The sequence below is a fragment of the Nyctereutes procyonoides genome, unplaced genomic scaffold (genome assembly GCF_905146905.1).
Source record: "Nyctereutes procyonoides isolate TBG_1078 unplaced genomic scaffold, NYPRO_anot_genome, whole genome shotgun sequence".
In the NCBI taxonomy this organism is placed as follows: Eukaryota; Metazoa; Chordata; class Mammalia; order Carnivora; family Canidae; genus Nyctereutes; species Nyctereutes procyonoides.
Genome location: NW_026575144.1, coordinates 6,760,366 through 6,782,220, shown reverse-complemented (window position 1 = coordinate 6,782,220; position 21,855 = coordinate 6,760,366). Strand labels below are relative to the sequence as shown.

The following is a 21,855-nucleotide window of genomic DNA, read 5'->3' as shown; positions in this document are numbered from 1 at the left end:
ACTATCAACATGATTTACTCGTGTTGATGTTGGCCTTATTCTCCTTGCCAAGCCAGTGTTTATCAGGTATCTCCATGGTACCTATGTCCCCTGTGCCCCTTTCCATACTTTATTCTTTGCAGGGAAGTCATACTCAACCCACACTTAAGCAGTAGGGAATTATGTTCCATACCTCCTTGAGGGTGAAGTGTTTTCATATATTGTTTGGGATTTTTTTGCCTGGTTTGCCCCTTCTTTCCTATTTATTCAGTCATTTATCTATATTAGTATGGACTCATGGATATTTATTTTATGCTTTGCATTATACTCAATTCTATCTATCTATCTATCTATCTATCTATCTATCTATCTATCTATCATCTATCTATCTAAAATTGTTACACCTTTGGCCACTGGGAACTCTTTCAGTTGACTGCTGTGTCCCTTTAAACAGCTCCATAATTGTGTATATGCATGTTTATTTACTTACTTGGGGAGGGAGACACCTTCTTACTTTTTGGCACTAGATGACGCTCATCTCGTATATTTCCTTCCCCAGATCTAGATTCAGCTATTCTCGAAGTAGCCCTGATTCCCTCTCTTTTAGAAGACAGTACCTGAGAGATAGATGTCCTCTGTTCTTTGCCATTGAGGAAACGGAATATTTTACATGAGGCAATTCAAATGCTTGATTCTTTGTCTGAGTGTCAACTTCTAGCTCCTTGGTTCCCCACTTGGCCAGATTGGTAAGGTCATTAACTCAAGCATCTTTCTCAGAGTTGCCAGGTCATAGATTGTACTCATAGGGAAGATGAATCGTCTATTTAAAGTTTTTGAAAAACTGACATCTCCTGATGGAGTCAAAGGCTGCTGGGGCTCCAGCAGGTGGCCATGCAAAGACCTGCCTGCGGTGGAGGCTGCACCATGTTTAAAGAGCTTAAGATCACCACCCTAAACTGTGTAGGTTCTCATCTGTGCCAGGTTACATTTCACTTACATTTCACTGCAAAAGCAGACCTGGCACAGTGGTGTCTCAGCTTGGAATACAGTCTCAAATACCACAATGCTGGAATAAGTCTTCGGGACTTCAATGGGCTCTTTCCTAACCTATGTGAGCTCTTCATTTGGTGGAAGCCTCATTTACTTCCTTAGGCAAACTAGATCTTTCCTGTTAGCATGGGTCCTGTCTTCTCTCTCTTGCAGGAATCACCTGCCAACTCAGCGGATGGCACTGAGGAATATGGCCTGACTCCCATACACTGTCTGTCTTTCACTTGAACCAGAGCCTTGAAACCATTCTCAGGCTGTAACTTTACTTTCTCTGTCTTTATTTTTCTCCTCAAGCTTTTTTTAAGATTTAATTTTTAAGTAATCTCTACATCCCATGTGGATTCTGAACGCACAACCTTGAGATCAAGAGTCACATCCTCTACCTACTGAGCCAGCCAGGTCCCCTTCCTCAAGGACTTTTGGTTTTTAAGAAATATTTTGAGCTTTCTCAATGAGTGAGTAAGTCATTTACATTCAATAAGCAAGATTTAGATTTTGAACGATACATCGGTTTCAATTCTCTAACACTGAAAAAGAAGTTTTATATATTTATTGCAGTGATTTCAAATCTGCATTGTGACACTTGATCATTGTTTAATACCTTATCCTTCTCCCTCTTTTTTTCTAGAGAGTGCTAAATGGAATATCTATAACATTAAGGTTAATAAACACTATTTGTTTAAACTCTTTTCTCAAGAATTTAATAACAGATTTTAAAATCATGAAATACTCAGGAGGTATATAAAAGCAATATGTAGTAATTAACATGCCCTGGTTGATAACCATTGCTCTAGTTCATTAAAGCTACTGCTTTCTTTTTTTGCAAATTGAATAATTTCTCTCTTGTGATCAGCAGGCTCTTTTCTTTTTTTTTTTTTTTTTTTTTTTTTTTTTTTAGTTTTTAAAGCCTGTGCATTGCCAAATAATTCAACCAGCAGGTTGCTCAGAATTCCTCAACCCATTTTTTTTTTTTTTTTGGTATGAAGCACTGTGTATACAAACTGTATGCAGATGCTAACCCTGCCTCCCTTCACATTGGAAGGTGGTGGATGAGAAAAGGAGGCAGAGCCGATAATTCCTAGTGTTCCAGAGTCCTAAATTTACATTGTACGGAGCCAATCTCAGGCATGTGTGTTGAGTCATGGAGTCAGGAATAACTCCAATAAGCCTCTGATATGGTGCAATATCTGCTCTCAAGTCCGAAGTTACCAAATCCTGATGCAGTTCAAAGGCTCCAGATGGTGCTAATAAGAAATGACTTATCCTAGAGGTTGCAGCTTGTAAAAGTGTATCTGACGCAACAAGGCCTTCTGCTGAAGATTTATTTATAATTTTAACAAAACATTTTTTGTTTTTCCTGTGAAAACTCCAATAGCGAACGGAAGAGCAGTGAGAATGATGGCAAAAGTCAATTTTGATCCTCTAATGTTTTATTTTTACAACAATGTAAAAAAAAAATGCTTTTCACCATAACAACAACAATGTATCCATTACCATTTGTGAGTTACAACATTTTAAAGAACCAACTTATCTTCAATTTCCTCACTCTGCCAAAGGAGGATGTGAAAATATTCCTGTCTTCATTTCATTAAAAATATTTTTATATCAGGGGGCCTGGCTGGCTCAGTTGGTTAAGCATCTGCCTTCGGCTCAGGTCATGATTCTGTGGTACCCGAATTGAGCCCCACATTGGGGAGTCTGCTTCTCCCCCTTCCTCTGCCCCTCCCCTTACTTGTGCTTTCTCTCTCTCTCTCTCTCTAATAAATAAAGCCTTTAAAAATGTTTTTATAGTAAAACAAATATATAAATTTAGCTTTATCTGGGAGCAAAACACTCTATAGCTACTAATACAACTTTTCAAAAGATATTTTTAGCATTTAGTTTCTCAGTATCAGAAATGAGAGTTCTATGATGCTGGTTGCCAGCAATGAAGGGACAGCATTTGGAAGCATGGCACTTAGTCTATGAGTGGAGGGGAGTAGGTTCACTTCCCCAGAGCCCTGGAAAATCTACAGCCTGAGAGCTGGCTCTCAGGCTGATGGGGTCTGCATTTAATACTTACAGTCGTGGTCATGGTTTCTTCAGTCACTACCTTCAGGGTGTCGACCACAGAGATGTAGCCAAGCCTCCGGGCAATGGCTAGGGCAGTGTTCCCATTCTGGCAAGAGGGAAACGAGGACAAGGAATTAGTAATCACTCCCCGGGTCTCAGTGTCTGTGTGCTTCCACAAGTTTCGCCCTACTGAACAGAAGGCGAGTGGTTCACTGGTCCCACCCACTATCATACACCAAACATTTTTCATTAGAGACATACCTTGCTCAAAACCCACCTAACCTGTTCCCACTCACGCAGCAGAGAGTTGGCTGCTACACATGGAATCCAAGAGGCTTTTTAACATTCTAAGTAATCAAGGGAACAAACATGTTTTTCTTGTTATAAATGGATTTCCTACTAGGTGGCAATGGATTTGTAGTTTTTAAGTGTGAAACACTAATCACATCTCTCTCTCTGGATGGCTCACAGCATAGCTATCGTGCTTTGGCCTGAATTCTACTAAATGTGTGGCAACGCTGGTGCACAATGAAAAATGTAAGAAGATTCCAGCATCCAGGTTCATCCTCCCCCTCTTTTCTTAGCCTCCTCCCTCCCTCCCTTCACTCTTACCACAGTGAGTTCATTGGGGGAAGCATTGTTCTGAAGCAAGACGTTTATTATATGCGTGTGTCCCTGTTGAGCTGCTTGATGTAACGGCGTATACCCATTCTGCAGAAGGAAGATGGAAGAAATGACTCTTACTTCCTTGGGCACAAAATCAGTGACTTTGGTGGTGGATATGAAGGAGAAAAGAGTTTACCTTTGTTCTGGCATTAACTTTTGCAGAATGCTGGAGCAGGAAATTAACAATCTTGATGTTTCCATAGTGGCAGCCTACATGTAAAGGTGTGTATCCCATCTGTAATGATATTTTTTCAGAAAAGAAACCTCATAAGTATACTTTCAGTAACAGCTATCCTAAATAGAAGCAAAAAGTATTATTTAACCTGACTTTTTGAGCTGGCATCATTCTCCCCCCCCCTTATGTATATATAAGATGCCCTTGATATTTCTCAGAGCTAGTGTTAGATATAAAAAATAATACCATGTCACATGTAAATAGTTATTGAACTCCCCAAAGTGCTTTCTTGCATCAGCTTATTTTATTCTCACGCCAACTTTTCAAGAAAGGAAAGAAACATGGCACAGTCAATAGCCTGGACAGACTGATTCAGTGGTTTCCTGATAAGGGACAGAAAGAATGTCCTGGGGACAGATGTGCTCTAAAAGTATAAAATTGAGGTAGAAAACAACCACGAAGTGGCTAAACGATAATTCCAGGCAGTAAATGATTATCAGAATGCATGACAGAGATGGGAAGCCCAGAAACACTAAAGCAGTAGAGAGTGGTGGGAGTTCAGGAGGTCTGAGAAGTGTGACCTTGATCCAGGTATATACACTGTAGTTAGTCTCCTGGTTCCTCGCTAGAGTCCCATCATTTGACAAGAACTGATTTAGACAAAGCAGTAAGTTGTTTCCCAAATTAATATCCACTGACCCCTGAGGAACTGTAGGTTCTATCTGTCAAGAAAAATACCTTACATATATATAATTATATATGTGTGTGTATAATTATTTTTTAAAATAAGGATATCCCAGATACTTTTCCAGATGGCCACATTGTAACAGACATTACCATGCAATTTCAACATCTACAATTAATTCTGTTTACGAGGACACTGGCAGCACCAGGTTGGCAAAAGGGAGAGGACTGAGTTTTAAAAACATTCTCAGCGTGCTTGGTGGGGAGGGGTCCGTATTGTCAAGGGTCTGTATCTCATGTATTTTGCACTATTGTATCTTTATGGTGATTCTATACTATAGACAGAGTGTTTGTCCCCCCAAATTTACATGCTGAGCCCCAGTCCTCAGTGTGATGACATTTGGAGATGGGGCCTTTGGGAGATGATTAGGTCATTAAGTGGAACCCTCATGAATGGGATTCGTGCCCTTATAGGAAGAGACAGGAGACTGCCTGCCTCTCCTCTCTGCCCTCTACTGTGTAAAGATATAACCAGAAGCTATGTGATAGCCATCTGCAAACCAGCACGAGATCCCTCACCAGACGAGGGATCCACTGGCACTTTAACCTTGACCTTCCCAACCTTTGGAACTGTAAGAAATGACAGTTTGTCCACTCCACGGTATTCTTGTGAGAGCAGCCCAAACTAAGACATGCTAGCAAATAGGTACATCTGAATTTGAATGCCCAGACCACAGCTGAGTGTGCAAGGCGAAGATGTCGCACCAGGGAGGTGCTGCCCAAGAGCTTACTCTGGTCAGATTCCCTTCCACAAACTGAACTGTCAGCGTGCCCATGTGGCCCAGACTCCCACCGATAAAGTTCACCGTGACCGTGTATATGAGTCTGATTTATAACGCCTGAAGCTGCTCCATGCATGACGAAGGAGATCCTATTTTGGTAACCTGAACTGACTTGCCTACTTTGCAGGCTTCTTTCTTGATGCTGAGGAACTCAGGATACTGCATTAGGACTCAGAATGTTGCTCAGTGTGGGAGGCATGAAAATAGCTTTCGCCAATCAGTTCTTAGTACAATTAGCTTAACTGAAGTGACATTATTCCCAACTTTAGTGGTTAGAGGTTTAATTTTTAGAGAGCTAAAAACAATCAGAAGATAATTTAAAAATATAACTATTAAGAAGCTTTTCAGGTTTTTTTTTTTTTTTTGTCAACGTGCCTAAGCAATGATGCAACAGATTCCAAAGGCTGTTGTGCTAAGTAGATTTTCTAAAGAAATTGAATCATTTTAAGTATTTTAATACACAGTTTCTATTCATCCTCACAGCTTTCCATCTCACTCCTAGTAAAACCCTAAGTGATTATAATGGGCTATTAGGATCTGTCTGATATACCTTCACTATACCCCCTGTGCACTAAATCTCTGAGCTCATTCCTACTAATCTCTTCCTTGTTTGTTGTACCAGGGACATTTATCTTCTTGCTGTTCCACAAGCATTAAAGTAGTTTATTAAAGGGGCACTTAGGTGGCTCAAGTGGATAAGCATCTGCCTTTAGCTCAGGTCATGATCTTGGGGTCCTGGGATCGAGCCCCACATCAGGCTCCCTGTTCAGTGAGGAGTCTGCTTCTCCCTCTCCCCCTGACCCTTCTCCCTACTCATGCTCCTTCTCTCAAATAAATAAATAAAATCTTTAAAAAATAAAGTATTTTATTTAAAAAAAACACGTGCATGGATGAGAAGATTTAGTTTGCTCTTAGAGAAATCAGATCGGTGCTCTTCCATTCATTGAGGGCCATAAAATTCTTATATTAAATGGCACCTTGCACAAATATGCTCAGAGAGATGTGATTTGAAAAATTCTTTCCAATTAGCAGCAATCGATTTTGGAAAGATAAACTATTCTTTCTGGAATAGCTAAGAAATAATCACAGTTCAGCTAACTGAGCAGTGTCTGCCTCTTTTTCCACTGTTGCATAGTTATACCATCAAGACGAGCAGAAGTTGTCTTCTCCTCTAGGCAATACTGAAAGGTTGTATTTGTGAAGGAAGAGCTAATAGGTGCAGATGGAGTATTCAGGCTGATGTTTCTGATCTCTGGAGCCATAGCACCATACCTTACTGGGTAGTAGTCAAGTGCCCCACACAGAACCCTTGGTCTTCTCCCTCAGCCAGCTTCCTCTAATCTCATTGAATGGTGCTTGTGATCACCCAGTCACAGGGGTCACATCCTGAGATTCTTCCTGAATTTCTCACTTTTCCTCATATCTTATTGTTCACACTTCTTTAAGTATTTCTCAAGTTTCTCTCTTGTTCATCAATTTCCCATCTGCTCCTAAGTGAAAGCCTTCTTTCTTCTCCATCTGGACCTTAGCTGTAGCCTTCAACTGCCCCTGCTCCAAACTCCTTTGACCAACTCGGTCTCTGCACTTTCTCCTAGGATCTGTCTAAGCTGGATGCCTGATTTTTTTTTTTTAAAGACATCTTTAATTAATTAATTAATTAACTTATGATAGTCACAGAGAGAGAAAGAGAGAGAGGCAGAGACATAGGCAGAGGGAGAAGCAGGCTCCATGCACCAGGAGCCCGACATGGGATTCGATCCTGGGTCTCCAGGATCGCGCCCTGTGCCAAAGGCAGGCGCCAAACCGCTGCACCACCCAGGGATCCCCTGGATGCCTGATCTTACCAGTCTTCCGTTTAAAACCTTTCAAGGCTTTCCAATGCAAACAGGATAAAAAGCTGAACTTGCTTAGCCTGGTCCATAAAGGCCCTCTGAAATCTTAAATTTCTAGCAGCATATTGGGACATGCCCACCATTTTTTCCCTCTTGTTTCTATGATACTGAACCAGCTAGAGCTCCCTTCTACACATTCCACCTTTGTAAAATAATTCAGTGAATGCCAATGTTTCTAAAATTATGTATTTATATGTGAGGGCAAAGTCAGGCTTTGTACTAATTAGCTATGTGACCTTGTACAAGTGACTACTTTCTGTTCTTCAGTTTCCTCATCTGTAATACAGGGACACCAATTTTACCTACCTTCTAGGGTAGTTGTAAGGATTAAACCAACTAATAAAGGTAAAGCACTTAATACCTGACACAGAGAAGATGGGCAATACATTTTGGTATTATTATATTATTCTATTATTTTTACCATCATGTATCTTCTTTTCTAGATTATAACTACTATGAGGGCAAGGAATATATCACCCTGTTTAGAATGTGGCAACTAGTAGGAGCTCTAAGAATGAATGTGAAATGAATATCAAATAATTTTTTTCATTATTTTTTTTATTTTTTAATTTTTTCATTATTTTATACACATTTAAAGAAATATAATTTAACTATTAAGTTGCTAATCAGTACTGTTGAGAATCAGTGTATTTTGGATGGTTTAAATAAAATGCTTCAGGAGATTATCCTTTTAAAAAGGAAAAAGAATGACTTTATTTCAGCTAAACCACACTGAATATTAAAATGTGTGGCCAGCAGCACAATTTAGTCTGAACTGATTCAGTGAACTTCAAATACAGAGTTGGATGTGTAGAAGGTCAGCAAGCCAATAGGAAGGCTGCAAAAGCTGTTACCAGGATATTCTACTCTTTTCCCCATAAGAGAAAAGAGCTCTCAATGTTTTCATGATTACTATTTTTAAATTCAAGCCAATGAATTAAATGGTACTACACTTTACACCTGCAGGCTGCTTAGGGCTGTCTTCCTTACCCGTAAGAATTTGGCAATTCATAGAATATAATAAACTTCTTATTCACAAGTTTAGGAAGCAAGTCCCACAACCCATCTCTCTGCACTTCTGCTTTTTTCAGCTATGGGACAATCATAGCCTCAGCTTTTTTGGGTGCTATGATTTTGCTGAGAAGAAAAAGAAAGGGAAAGAGTTTGTAAGAGGCAAAGGTGCTTTCTGAAGTGCATCACTTGTCAAAGGCAGGAAAGGGAACATGCTTCATAAATATTACACCAAGTACAAAACTGATTACTGACCATGATCTGAGTTGGGCTGGGTTAGGAAGAAACCCTGGTAGAGGCTGGAGACCCTTAAGCTCAGGGGCCCTTCTGTGTAAGAAGGCTCCTAGCACCATGCCCTGCCTCTCAATCTGCCTTGGACAATCAGTGCCACACTTCATGACTGAATTACGGTGTCTGCCTTGGATGCACAGGGGCAAAAACATATTGAAAAACTTGACCCTGTCCATGCCTCCTAGAATTTTTAATCTGTAAAGGAAGCAGCAACCAAAAAAAGTGTTTAAGTCTGTTTGTGTGTATAAATGAAACAACACAAGATGAATATATTTGCCATTAATAAAATAAAGACTACAAGCTAAATTCAGTCTGATTTTTTTTTTTTTTTTTTTTTTGAGAGAGAGAGAGCATGAGCATGATCGAGGGGCAGAGAAAGAGGAAGAGAGATAATCTTAAGCAGGTTCCAGCATGGAGCCTGACTTAGGACTTGATCCCATGACCCTGAGATCATGACCTGAGCTGAAATCAAGAGTCAGATGCTCAACCAACTGAGCCACCCAGGCACCCCTAATCTGCTTCTTTTATCAGAATTAAAAATGCTTTTATTTTCAAAATGGAAAGTAACAAGAAACCACTCAGCTGCTACCAGTGCCTTTACTGTTAAATAATTAGCTACTAGGAAAGCACTGAAGGCTAAGGATGATGAGATTTTTTATAATGGGAAGGAAATAGAGTGAAGGGATTGCTAGGTAAGCTGGCTACCGAAGAGGCCATGGAGACTGCACAGAAACTCCAGAAAGGGAATTGAGTGGGAATGTGCCTACTCTTCAGTTCCACCTAGGGCAGCCCTGGCCAGGGACAATGATACTTGCTTTACTAATTTGACACAGAGTTTAAAACACAGACAGGATCTTGCCTGGTCAGATCTCTTTCAGGCAGCTCCTTTTTAATAGAACACAGCATGGAAGCAGCTACAACCATAGAGCCAGACAATGTCCAAAGCGTGTATTCTCCTTGGGGCTGTTCCTTCTGTGCCTATCTGGTAAATCCAGTCTGATTTTGATGTCTGAATACCTTTTTACTTGGCTACTTCCTGGTGATACTTCTATATATTTTAGTAACTTCAGTAGGTTATCAATGCACCTCAGAATCTCTATTATACATGAGATGTTTGTATTCACAATATTTAATAAGCATTCATTTTTGCATCAAAGTATAACACACAGAAAGAAACAAGAATTATATTTTAGAGTAGATAAAACAAGTTTGCTATGAAGAAGTAACAAAATTAAGCGCATAAAGAAAATGCTTCGAGAAATGAGATTCATGCAAAGTCCTATCTCTGATGAAGACACAAAACAGCCGTTTTTCTTATCTGAGTTTGAAATTGCAGCATTATAGGATGTTAATCAGTATTTTTTTTTCCTTTTTGAAGAGAACTATTTGTCTGTGAGAGCCAGAGCAAGAGAGAGAAAGAGATGCTAGCAACCACACATGCCATAAGGAATTTAGCAAGGGAAAAATAATTGAATAAAAGTTACTTTATCCTTTTTTATAGACTACATCTGAACAAAGTTAAAGGTCACAAATCACTGATAAATTTTTTTGTATATGTTAAGTCAGTCACAAAAGCTAAACACGATTTTACACTCTGCCCCTGCAAGACAGATCTGTCATAACGGAGATCAGTAGTGTTACCACGGGTGGGTACTTGTAGGCAGCTGGGATAAAGTGCCTAGGCCACTAAAGATAAAAGCATCTGGGACACTACAACTGGAGACTTTGGTGTCCCTGGCACAGATATATGTTTGAAATACTATGTATAAGAGATATGATATAAAATTTGTTCTTCCTCTCCTATCAAATTGTTTTTGTTTCCATACAGGAGTCACTAAATGACGCTTTATACGGGGACACTGTTTCTGTATACCTTTGTCTGGGCATCCACATTTGCCCCTTGGTTTACGAGGACTTCGGCCACATTCACTCTGTCTTCTTGAGCAGCCAAATGGAGCGGGGTCAGGCCACTCTGCAAAAGATTCAAAGTACAGTCATCTTAGAGAAGGGAATGTAGCACACATAGGCATGTTTGAGCAACAGTTTATGAATTCTAGGACAGGAAGCCTAGAATTCTTGTTTAAAACTATAGGGAAAGTTTACGTATTAGCACCATCACAACATTGCTATGTGTAGGCTTAATTAAAAATTTCAAACATATTCAGAAGTGGAGGGAATGGACTGAACCTTGTGTACTCATCACAAACTCAGCAATTAGGAAGGTTTTCCTCATTTGCTTCATCCAGCCCTACTTCCTGTTCATTCTTTTCTTTGTGGAAGTATTTTAAGGCAAATCCTAGACATTATATCATTTTATGTCACTTCTTTAAAGTCTCTAATTTTAAAAAAGAACACTGAAATATGTAGTAGGAAAATGATATAATGTCTGGGATTTGCCTTAAAATATCTCCACAAAGAAAAAAATAACTAAATGAAGAAACAAACAAAAAGCAGTAACAGGCCTGTAAAAACAGAAAACCAACGGATGGCTGCTAGAAGGAAGGGGGACGGAGGGACAGGCAAGATGGGTGAAGGGGAGTGGGAGGTACAGGCTTCCAGTTGAGGAATGAACAAGTCACAGGAATAAATGGCCCAGCACAGGGAATAGAGTCAATGATATCATAATAGTCATGTGACAGGACAGAGAGAAAAATTAAAAAAAAAAAAAAAAGGACAGAGATGGGAGCTACACTTGGGGTGAGCAGAGCATAATGTATAAACCTGTCACATCACTAAGTTGTACATGTGAAACTAATGTAACATTCTGTGTCAACTCAAAAAAGTAAGTAAATAAATATTTACCAAAAAAACAAAAAACCCTAGAGACTTTTTTTTTTGTAAAACTTGAAGAAATTTCAATATGTTACCATTGGCACTGGCATTAGCAGAAATTAATAGAAAAAGTAGTTATGAATTAAATATGATGATAAATTAACATATGATGATAATATTTTCTCCATCACATATTAATACCCAAGGCTGATCAATATATCTGCATGTTGCTTCTGGGGAAGAAAGATGGGCTGGGAAATTCAAAAGGAATCCAATCTCATGAGAATTTCCAGGTCATTTAGATGGTATTATGTATTTAATGAGACTGAATATTTGAAGCTGAGTCTACCCCAGAATACGCAGGCTACCTGCTTGTTTCAATGGTCAAGAAAAATCACCAAGACTGTACTCCTTTAAAAATCCTCTGTAGCTGTTAAAGTGTCTTTTCATGAACAATATTTGAGAGAAAGTAACTTGGTGTTAGTGCTTTCAGATTGTTCTCTTTTCCCTAATATAAGCACAGAAATTAATCTCTGTGCTCTGGAAGTCTTTGGTCTCTTCCTCTAGCATCCATGCAATGAGAACCTCAGCTGTCCTATAGGTCAGAGGAGAGGAGCGAATCAGAAGCAGTAGTAGCAAGAGCACAGAGCCCTCTAGACGCTGAACATTATTTCATCAGGGGTTGCCATTCCCTCAAACAGATGATAGGACTCAGGAAGAGTCATTTGTTCTTGACTTTTAAATACTGTTTACAGGATTTTGGAGGAAGCCTACTCAAACTGAGGAAAGAGGAAACATGGCTAGGAGGGCGGATATATTCGGTTGAAATCCAAGAAAAATAAGCTAGGGTCCAAAGTGGCATCCTCCAAACACTGACACAATCTGAGAACAAGGTCCCATGTTCTACTTTATTGATTTACTAAGTTTTTACCTTCCTTCCTGTTAGTTAACATACAGCACTCTATTAGTTTCAGGTGTACGTGATGGTGATTCAACATTTCCATGCATCGCCTGGTCCTCATCATGACAAGTGCCTCCTCAGTCCCCTGTCCCCCTACCCCCTCCATGTTCTACTTCAGAGGAAATAAATCTTTTTAGTCCTAATATTTTATAAAAATGTCATGGTCACCTATCCTAAGTTAAAGACTTTTCAAGACTTATGAAGATTTTTTTACTGAGCAGTTCTCAGCAAAGTTTGGGAAATGTCTTCTGGCAGGTACCTTACCTTCTCGCGTTCCTCTGTCTCTGTTCACGCTGCCCCCATGGGATACCAACTCTACCGGTGACATGGAGTCACTTGCAGCTCCCCTGAGCTTCACTGGCCCTCTTGTCTCTCAAAGTGCTCACTGTTACATTTATGTGCACACCTTCTATGTGCTCACCTCTATTAAGAGCATCATGATCCTGCCTTGAAATTGTTTTCTGGTCTGTCTTCCTCAAACCATTGTGAGCTTGCTGAGGCAAATACTGTATCTTTATTCTTTATACAACCAGTGTCTGGCACCTAGCACTTAATCATCTACTGAATGATTAAATCAGGAGAAAAAGCAAACACCTCTAGGTAAAATAGGATAAAGAAAAACTTATGTTTATGTTCACTATTTTCATTAAAAAATTTTTAAAAATAGCGTGATGGTTAAAACAGCCCCCTTTGACTTCAGAAGACACCTGTTAATCCTTTATAACGTTTGAACCATGGCTCATTTTAAAAACGGCCTTAACTTGAAACAAGAGAACACCACCAGCTCAGAACATCAACAGGCCTGCTTAATATTCTATTAGCGGTACAGAGCAATGGAGCTACTCATGATCTGCAGAATCTGTGCAGTAAGGCGGGAACATTGAAAGCAAAAGATGACTCAAATCAAATGCTAGCACTTCATAGTTCTGGGGGTTTATGGTCTCATTTCCTTAAGTGACCAGGAACTGCTGGCGATGAGTAAGAAAAGGAAGAAGCAAAAGCAATGAAGTGTTTTAGTTCACCATCAGTTTTCACAAAAGCTAAATCTTTCTTTTTAATATTTATATTTTTAGCAAGGAAATAAAATCTAGTGTTAAGTGGGGAGTTGGGACAGGGAGGTGTTAGAAACTCGGGCCGTCCAAGTCAAACTGGCAGAGAAGTGTCTGGACTCCTATGAACAATGAAGTTCTGCTCCTGTTCTGTTTCCACAGCAGGGCTTATTTAATGCATTATACAGAACACAGGCACTGAGAAAGGAAGCAAAGATTTACAAATGCTTTCATATTAGACCATTTCTAGGTGTTGTGAAATTCTTGCAACTTAATCAAGTATGCTGTGCTAACGGGAAGCCAGCTGATCTGCTTTTTAAAATTTCCCTGGAAGTATCTCTGCTCATGTCAAGTTTTTTCAGGAAGGTGGCTGACAACATCCAGGTGGCCTTGGTTTACTGTGTCACATGTCCTTAGAATTCCCTTGCCCATGTCCAGTCTACCAAAGCAAACACTGAGGAATTCTGAAGTATTCTCAGTCTAAAAATTTCTATGACTTTAAGGTGAATGTAAGGCTGGATATACATAGCAACTAGTTGAATGGAGGATTTTATTTTTTTATTTTTGATTTTTTAAAAGAAATATTTATTCATGAGAGACACACAGAGGCAGAGACACAGGCAGAGGGAGAAGTAGGCTCCCCGCAGGGAGCCCGACGTGGGGCTCCACCTCTGGACACGAGATGACACTCTGAGCCAAAGGCAGACAGACGCTCAACCACTGAGCCACCCAGGCGTCTCTTGACCAGAGGATTTTAAAGGAAAAAAAAAAAAAAAAAAGGTCACATTGTACTTTGGTATCGAATCTACCAAAAACATTCACCTATTAACCATTGTTAAGGCCCCTATTGTGTCTGAGAGAATAGTGAGCTGTAGTATTCTGGGCTCTTAAAATAGACTCAGTGAATGCCAGAATGTACATCAATTTGAGAAAACCAGGTCTTCTACCTCATTAAGATAAGTTGAATTTTATAGCAAATTATCATAAGCCTGGTCTCTATATTATAGTCTTTGAACCCTCCAAACTCAAAAGCTCAAAAAAAAAAAAAAAAAAGAATCCTGATTATAATGGCTATTCAAAATTGCTCTGTGATTCCTATGAATGCAGAGACATGCATTCCTAAAAGGAATGTTTAAAAAGAAAGATATGAGAAAATCAAACTGTTACATCAGGAAAATATGAAAATATGAAAAATCTGCAATTATCACAAAGGATTTTCAAAATACTAAAACTGAAAAGAAAGTTTCCCTGTTCTCTTACATATGATTTCCATCCACACGATTTATTAAATTACCATCTTGGGAATTCAGATTCGTGCAGAATAACTTTTTCCCTAAATTGTGAGAAGTTCAAAATTAAGACAACTATTCCTTTTCTACCTAAGAAGAAAGTATTGAATGTTATCTTAGTTCATCTTGATGGCATCTCTGTGAAGTAAATATTTTGTCTTTGTTTACTAGCGGACAAAATTGAAGCTCAGTGAGGTCACATAACTTGTCCAATAAAGTTATACATCAAGTAAGAGTCAGGCTTAGGATTCATACCCAGGAGATTCAAAGCCTTGGTTATTCCAAAACATAGGCCGCATACATGAAAAAAAAATACATTACTTGTTATTTGTCGTCATAAAACTATTGCTATCTTGAAATTCTACTCCTATAGCTGAGCTATGGCTGTGTTATCACCAACTGGTAAAGAAGAAGCCAGGGAGTGTGGATTATCAGGAATTTGGGGGCACTCTTGCAGGCTTTTGTATTATCTGAAGGGAAGACTTAGAAACATCTGTGTTTTGAGTCAATCTCAAACTTAGGTATTAATAAACAGCTCGGCAAACAGTTCAGCAAACCCATATGCAATGAGAGGTAGTAACTTCATTAAGGTGTCTCAGGCCAGTTGTGGGCTGGATTTTTACCTTGCTTCACAAAATTCTTTAAAAAGAGTGAGGATGCCAAGTATGAAGGCAGAGGAGTTTGAAAAATTTGGGGAACAGAGGCCTCAGAAGTTCCTTGAAACTGCCAATTTACATACAAAGACTAACAACCTTTCCAACCTATTTGAATAAAATAGTTACTTTAGATTCATGTTAATAAAATGAAGTCTCTGAAGGCAGTACTATTTCCAGTATCTGTAACCTCGAACTTAAAACGGGGATAGGCAAGGAGGACGTGCCCCCAAAATGTTTGCGGACTAAATCAATGGGCTACAATTTACAACTTACTATTTGGTAGGTTCAGGTGAGGTAACAGTGTTGCTCTTTGAATTAACACAATTTCGTATTATTTTGAAAAACTTTGTGGACTTCATTTCTCCAGCTATATGTCATTCAGTTGTAAGACTTTACAATGATTGATTTACCATTCTCTTACTGTTTAAACATGTTTTCTCAGAGTTTTTGCTATGATAAACAACATTTTGGCAAACATCTTTATGCAATGTTATATTTTACAAATTCGATTTGACCTGGATTTTTCATGCTTTTTAAGCAACCTTTGTGAGAGGGAAGGTTTTGCTGTACGTTTTGTAGAGAAAAAGAAAGGTTACCTTATTGCTCAGGTTCACATTAGCGTTTCTGCCAAGGAGCAGTGACACCATGTCCACGTGTCCTTCCTGAGCTGCGAGATGGACGGAAGCAATTCCTTGCCGGGTAACCGCATTTGCATCAGCACCATATTCCAGCAGAGTCGTCGCTATGTCCATCTGGTTCTTTTTGGCAGCAATGTGCAGCGGAGTATAACCATTCTGTCAACACGAATCACTTGGTCACATGCCCAGGAACGAGATAAAAATGTGTGCAGCGCACTTTCAAATAGTATGCATCCCTTTCTAGTGATTTTCTTCGACGGTTTAAAAATTCCGAATCACATAAGCAAACTGATAAATCAGGCTATGTCATTACTGCACTGCTCTCATGGTTCCCACATTCCGAAGCTGGGGAAACAGACTATGGACAGTTTAACGCATGAGAATTGGAGTACTGCTGGTTTTGAAAGGAATATGGAGTTCTTTCCTACAGGTAGATATGTTAGTAGGTGCTCAATAACTACTTGCTTTATTTAAATTGGTAATGAGAGGAAGCCCAAGTAGGAAACACAAACAATATGGGTGTGTCCAGAGCTATTATTCTACCTTTAAGGTACCTTTAATGGTTCTTGGTTGCTAACAAGTCGAAAAATTTAATGTTCATGGTAGTCAAGATGTTATAGTCTATTCTCATAGCCCTTTTGTTTTATTGTCATTATTTCTTTTTAAGTAGGCTCCCCGTACAGGGCTTGAACTCACAACCCGGAGATCAAAGCCTGAGCTGAGATCGAGAGTTGGATGCTTAACTGACTGGACCACCCAGGTGTCCTCCTCTCACATCCCCTTTGCCTCTTTTACAAAACCCTAGTATCTATGTTATGCTTCAGCCGAACAGCTCATGTTTCTGTTTTGCCTCCCTCTATCAAGAATGTTTTTTCCCCACCATGTCCTTGGGGTCAGCATCTTCCAGCTGAAGTTTCAGTTCAAGGGTCATATTCTCATGAAATATTTCACCTCCTCCTTCTCCTATACCTACCCCGACCTGACTGATTAATCAAAGTCCTGGGGATATTTAGTGGTGCTCTTTCCTTTCCACACTGATTTTCTCCTACTAAAATACAAATTAGTTGAGAGCAGGTATTGTGTCCTATCTGTCCTTGTATCTCTACTAGTGCCTCATGGTGACTGGAGAATCTTTGGAATTTGAGTCAGGCTTACTAGAACTTTCAGAACATTCTGGGATCCTCATCTTGGTTGACTCTTGGTGCTCAAGGTTAGAGGTGACCCAAATTTCTCTGGTGAGTTGTTAATTTAGCTGTGCCTCAGGATCCTTCAAAGTCCTTTGCCCTGAGAAAGAAAGGTCTCTTGTGCTAGGTAGGGGACCTTGTCCTGTCTTACAGTCATTTAAAAGAAACACAAGATTATACTTTGACTTGGGCATGAATCTGACTATATAAAATATGCCAATGAAAAATTGGAATGATTTTTGATGGAAAAGAAGACATAGAGAAAAAAATAGAATTCATGGATTTATATTTGGAAAAATGATCCAAATCTAGACAACTACCAGACACAATATTTCCAAGCAGTACAGATGGGTCAGAATCAACACAGATAACAGTGGGGACTGTTGCACCACTGCTAGGCCAGCCTACTGCAATCAACCCTCATATTTTAAGTCACCGGCATGTCCTAGTAGGACAGTGTGTCTCACCTGACAGACACTCTTCCTATAATCAATTGTAGAGGATTTAAGCTGTTGGATATCACCCCACACAAGTGGAAATGCTGCTTCCAGACTCTTCTGAAACCACCCTCTGCCTAATGGGATGGACCAGGGTAGAAGATTTTACATCTCTATTTTTAGTTTTGACCTATTGCCATCTGGAAACCCCAGCTGACCTGGGAAGCATTTGTCCCTCTGCAAAGACACACCCTAAAGAGACTGCCTTCAGAGCCAAATGTAGAGCTTTGGACTGAGCCCAACTCTACAGCAAGTGACAGGAGGAGGAGGTCTGTTTTGCTCCCATCCCCACCCTGCATAAAAGACAAAATTCACAAAACAGTGCTAAAATAGGACATCTGATTAGTTGATATGTCTAACACTGGCTAATCAGAGTGGTAACAGAATGATAGTCTGAGTTTAGCTTCTTACCATGCATCTTATTTCTTTTTGCTTTTGCTATAGACATAACCTTCACATTAGTCACCTTTCAACTACCGAAGACAGGTCAATGTCCTCTCTGAGGTGACAATCCTCTTGATCACTTTTAATTCTACCCAAAAATCCTAGGCCCTAAAGAACACTAATCAGGAGAAGCTTTGGTATCTCTGTAAAGCATGCTGATTTCAGACAAGTTACTCATTATTACTGAGGGTTTTATTCTGAGCTATGAAGGAAAATATAAAGCAAGGGAAAAACAATTCATGGTATTATTTTAGAATGGGAAGTTCATCTCAGAAACACTTAAAACATATTTCAAATAACAAACAAATAGTTCAACTTGAGACCTATAAGAAATTTTCTAAATTCCCTAAGTGATTTTTAATTTCTGGATTCTTACTGGTCACCCTCAAGGGGACAGATGCATTTATCAGAAGAGAAACAAAACAGTGAGAGATTCAACTACAGAATCATCTTAAATACTTTTTTCCTCTTGATGTAGAAGCCATGTGTGCTTTTGCATTTCAAGAGGAAAACAAAAGGAAATGCAATTTTAAATGACTCAAAGTAATATATTTATATCATTCTTTATATTTTTTCTAAGAAATTTCACAATCTCAGTATCAATAGATACATTGCATATTTTGTGGAAGAGATATCTGATAAGTAACAAGTTAAGGCTCATTATCCCTTCTATGAGTGCCCAGGTTATGCCTGAATTCACGCCAATCCTCCTTTCAGTGCTGGGCCCTGCCTCAGGAAATAGATCTGGCTAAAATGGATTACAGAAGCCCATCTACTTTTTCAGCACCTTCCCTCCTCCTCCCCCATTACAAAGTCACACCGTGTTTCTAAGACATGTATGAGTAAGAAGATATGTTCACAATTCTACAAAAAAGAAGAAAAGGCAAGAAAGCATCACATACCCTAAGAACGGAGCACAAGAATAGAGGAAGAGTTCACTGAAGCCACTGACGTCATAGCCACATGCTCAAATCGTGCCTTACTGAGGCTCTGTCACTCATTTTTCAGAAATGCCAAAGCTTCCCTGGGACCCAGGAGGCTATTTGCCTATGCTATATCCATTCTCCCTCCTTCCTTAATAAAAGAGCCTTGGCATTGGGCCCCACTGAAAACTACACTTCCTAGCTTCCTTTGCAGGAAGGAGTGGCCGTTGAGATGTAAGGAGAAATGGGTAGGTGGAGCTTCTGGAAATGCCCTATTGTCTGACTTTCTTTCCTGCTGGTTGCTTAAAAAGAGGGCCTGGCAGTCTGAGCAACAGCAATCTCTCAAAGGAAGGTTAAAAAAAATACACATAGATCTTCCCTTAACACTCTGGAAACACTGACCCAACACCAGCAACTGCCCACCTCCAGATTGTTTATAACATGAGAAAAATGGAGCCTCATCAGCTTAAACTGTAGCTAGGTGTTTTCTAGTAGATGAAGCCAATCTCTAATTGATGAAATGGCTTTGCTTAGGATCAAAGTCTAGAAGAAGCTCCTGATGTGGTTCACTGCCCCAGAAAGTGGGGATGATTGGACATGTGGCACAGATGGCATGACTGAGGCTCCTACTAAGCAAGGATGCTGTGGCAGCAAGAATTAACATTTCGTTAGAAAAGCCTGTGTCTGATTGGCTGTAAAAGCTACGCCTGAGACTAAAGGGCTGCTTCTCTACTCTTTGTTAAAGATGTCTTGCAGACATGGAAACATGAGGTCTTGTTTGACAAATATAAAGCAGGAATACATCAACTACTGGCCTATTTCAGTTATTCGTGGACTGAAAGACAGAATGGATGGATGGAAGGGTGGACTGCACTCATTTTGCTTCACTTACTACTTTATGACTCTTTCAATCCTAAACTGCTTGGCACTAGTTGTCTCAAAGTTATTACTCTCATGTAAGGAATGAAGAGTTTGCTTGTTATTTACTGGTTGCCTACCAAGAACCTGGGTTTACTGTAAGTGGCCCAGGCTCAGAAGGATATTAAAATACACTGAAATGAAATAGACAATCATTAAATTTCATTGTAATTTTTTTCCATTTTTTAAATTGTGGTAAAATATACATTAGATAAAACTTACCACTGTCACCATTTTTAAGTGCATGGTCAATGGCAAGCATTAAGTATATTTCACATTGTTCTCCAGCCTTACCACCAACCAGCCTAAAAGTGAAACCCTATCCATTAAACATGAAATCCCAATCCTCCTACCCTTGGGCCCCTGGCAACCAGCATTCTACTTTCTGTCTTTATATGACTGAAATACAATATTTGTTCTTTTGTGTAATTGGTTTAGTTACTCGGCATGGTGTCTTCAATGCTCATTCATGTGATAGCATGTGCCAGAATTTCCTTCCTTCTGCAGGCTGAATAATACGCCGTTGTATGTATACACCACATTTTATTTATCCATTCATTCTTCAGAGGACACTTGGGTTGCTTCCACCTTTTGGCTCTTGGGAATAATGCTGCTATTCAAATTTTTGTGTTGTTGTTGTTTAAATATAAAGCTTTACCAAAAGTCAGGTATGGCTTTATAATAGAAAAAAAATGTTCACCAGGACCAGAAACTATGAGGAGAGAGCCACATTTAAATGAAAAGCAAATTTAGGGGTATGATTCTGAATTACAGATTTCACTGGTATAATTCTGGAGAGGATGAGGCAGGAGATAATTAAGACATATAGGAAAAGAGGCTCTGAGGAGAAATACTTGTCAAAGATAACCTACTCTCTAAAAGAAGATTCCTAAAAACTTTTTCTCTTAAGGTCTCCAAATAATCTAGAACAGCCTGCTCAGATTTGATTACAACAGATTTAATGTAAACACTAATGTTAAGTGCTATAGCTGCTTCCAAATGGGAGAGTAAGAAAACCACAAAGATGTAGAAAGCTCAAAAGTGCTAAAAGTTCCTTCAACAACAGTATTCAGTAAAAGCACTGGACAGCATTCAGTTGTAGTTTGTATCATTCCAGTTTTCTTAGATCATAGCCACCTGCTCAACAACAGCAAGTGTCCTAAAAGTAAGCTCGTCTTTATGGAGTGCCTCACAAATCAGAACACCAGGATAATTAGGAAGCTGTATACTCTACGTATCTCTTTTCTCAGAAATAAATGTGGGTTGTCTACTGTTCAAAAATGCCCCAACAAGAGGAATAAAGATTCCTCTTAGGAATAATAAAATCATATAAATAAAACCTCCCAACCTACTTTATTGAGCAGAAATAAACGACTTGAAGGCAATGTTTTATGGCCAGGAAAATATAACACATGTTTTATAACTGTGACAAATCTGACTTCCTTACTACCTCAGGCTGTGCTTATGTTTTAAATCGGGCTGAATAGGACATCAACTTCTTTTCCTCCATGGGCCCCAGGAAGTCCTGGATTTTTAAGGAGAATCAACTGGCAAGTGAGGATTTATTGAGCATCTACTACACCACTTGACCGAATAGCCGAGGGCACAGATTTCCCGAGGAGCTTGGATTTCCGTGACTGGTGGTGTCTGAGGTGCAACGTGAGCAGCCAAGTGAGTGCACACAGAGATCGGTGGACACTGCCCGTCAGCCTCCCCAGGCTGGCCAATCCCAGGTACCTTTGCGGCCGCGTGAGGTGAGGCTCCTTGGTCCAAAAGCAGGAGGGCCACTTTCTGATTATCGTAATGTGCAGCTACATGCAGTGGAGTTAGCCCGCTCTGAAAACACGTGCAGAAACAACAACCAGAGTCAAAAGTGTCTTAA

General features: G+C 39.5%; 1 protein-coding gene across 6 annotated transcripts in view; it reads right to left on the bottom strand.

The window, feature by feature from the left end:
* The window catches only part of ANK3 (ankyrin 3), a 326,326-nt gene that overhangs the window by 123,671 nt on the left and 180,800 nt on the right, over positions 1–21,855 (bottom strand). For all 6 annotated transcript variants that reach the window (XM_055308774.1, XM_055308770.1, XM_055308772.1 and 3 more), the window contains exons 16-21: positions 21,711–21,809; positions 15,966–16,163; positions 10,516–10,614; positions 3,884–3,982; positions 3,694–3,792; positions 3,092–3,187 (exon numbers count right to left, since the gene is read on the bottom strand). In XM_055308774.1, the coding sequence (XP_055164749.1) occupies positions 3,092–3,187; positions 3,694–3,792; positions 3,884–3,982; positions 10,516–10,614; positions 15,966–16,163; positions 21,711–21,809 (690 nt within the window). The remainder of the gene's footprint in view (positions 1–3,091; positions 3,188–3,693; positions 3,793–3,883; positions 3,983–10,515; positions 10,615–15,965; positions 16,164–21,710; positions 21,810–21,855) is intronic.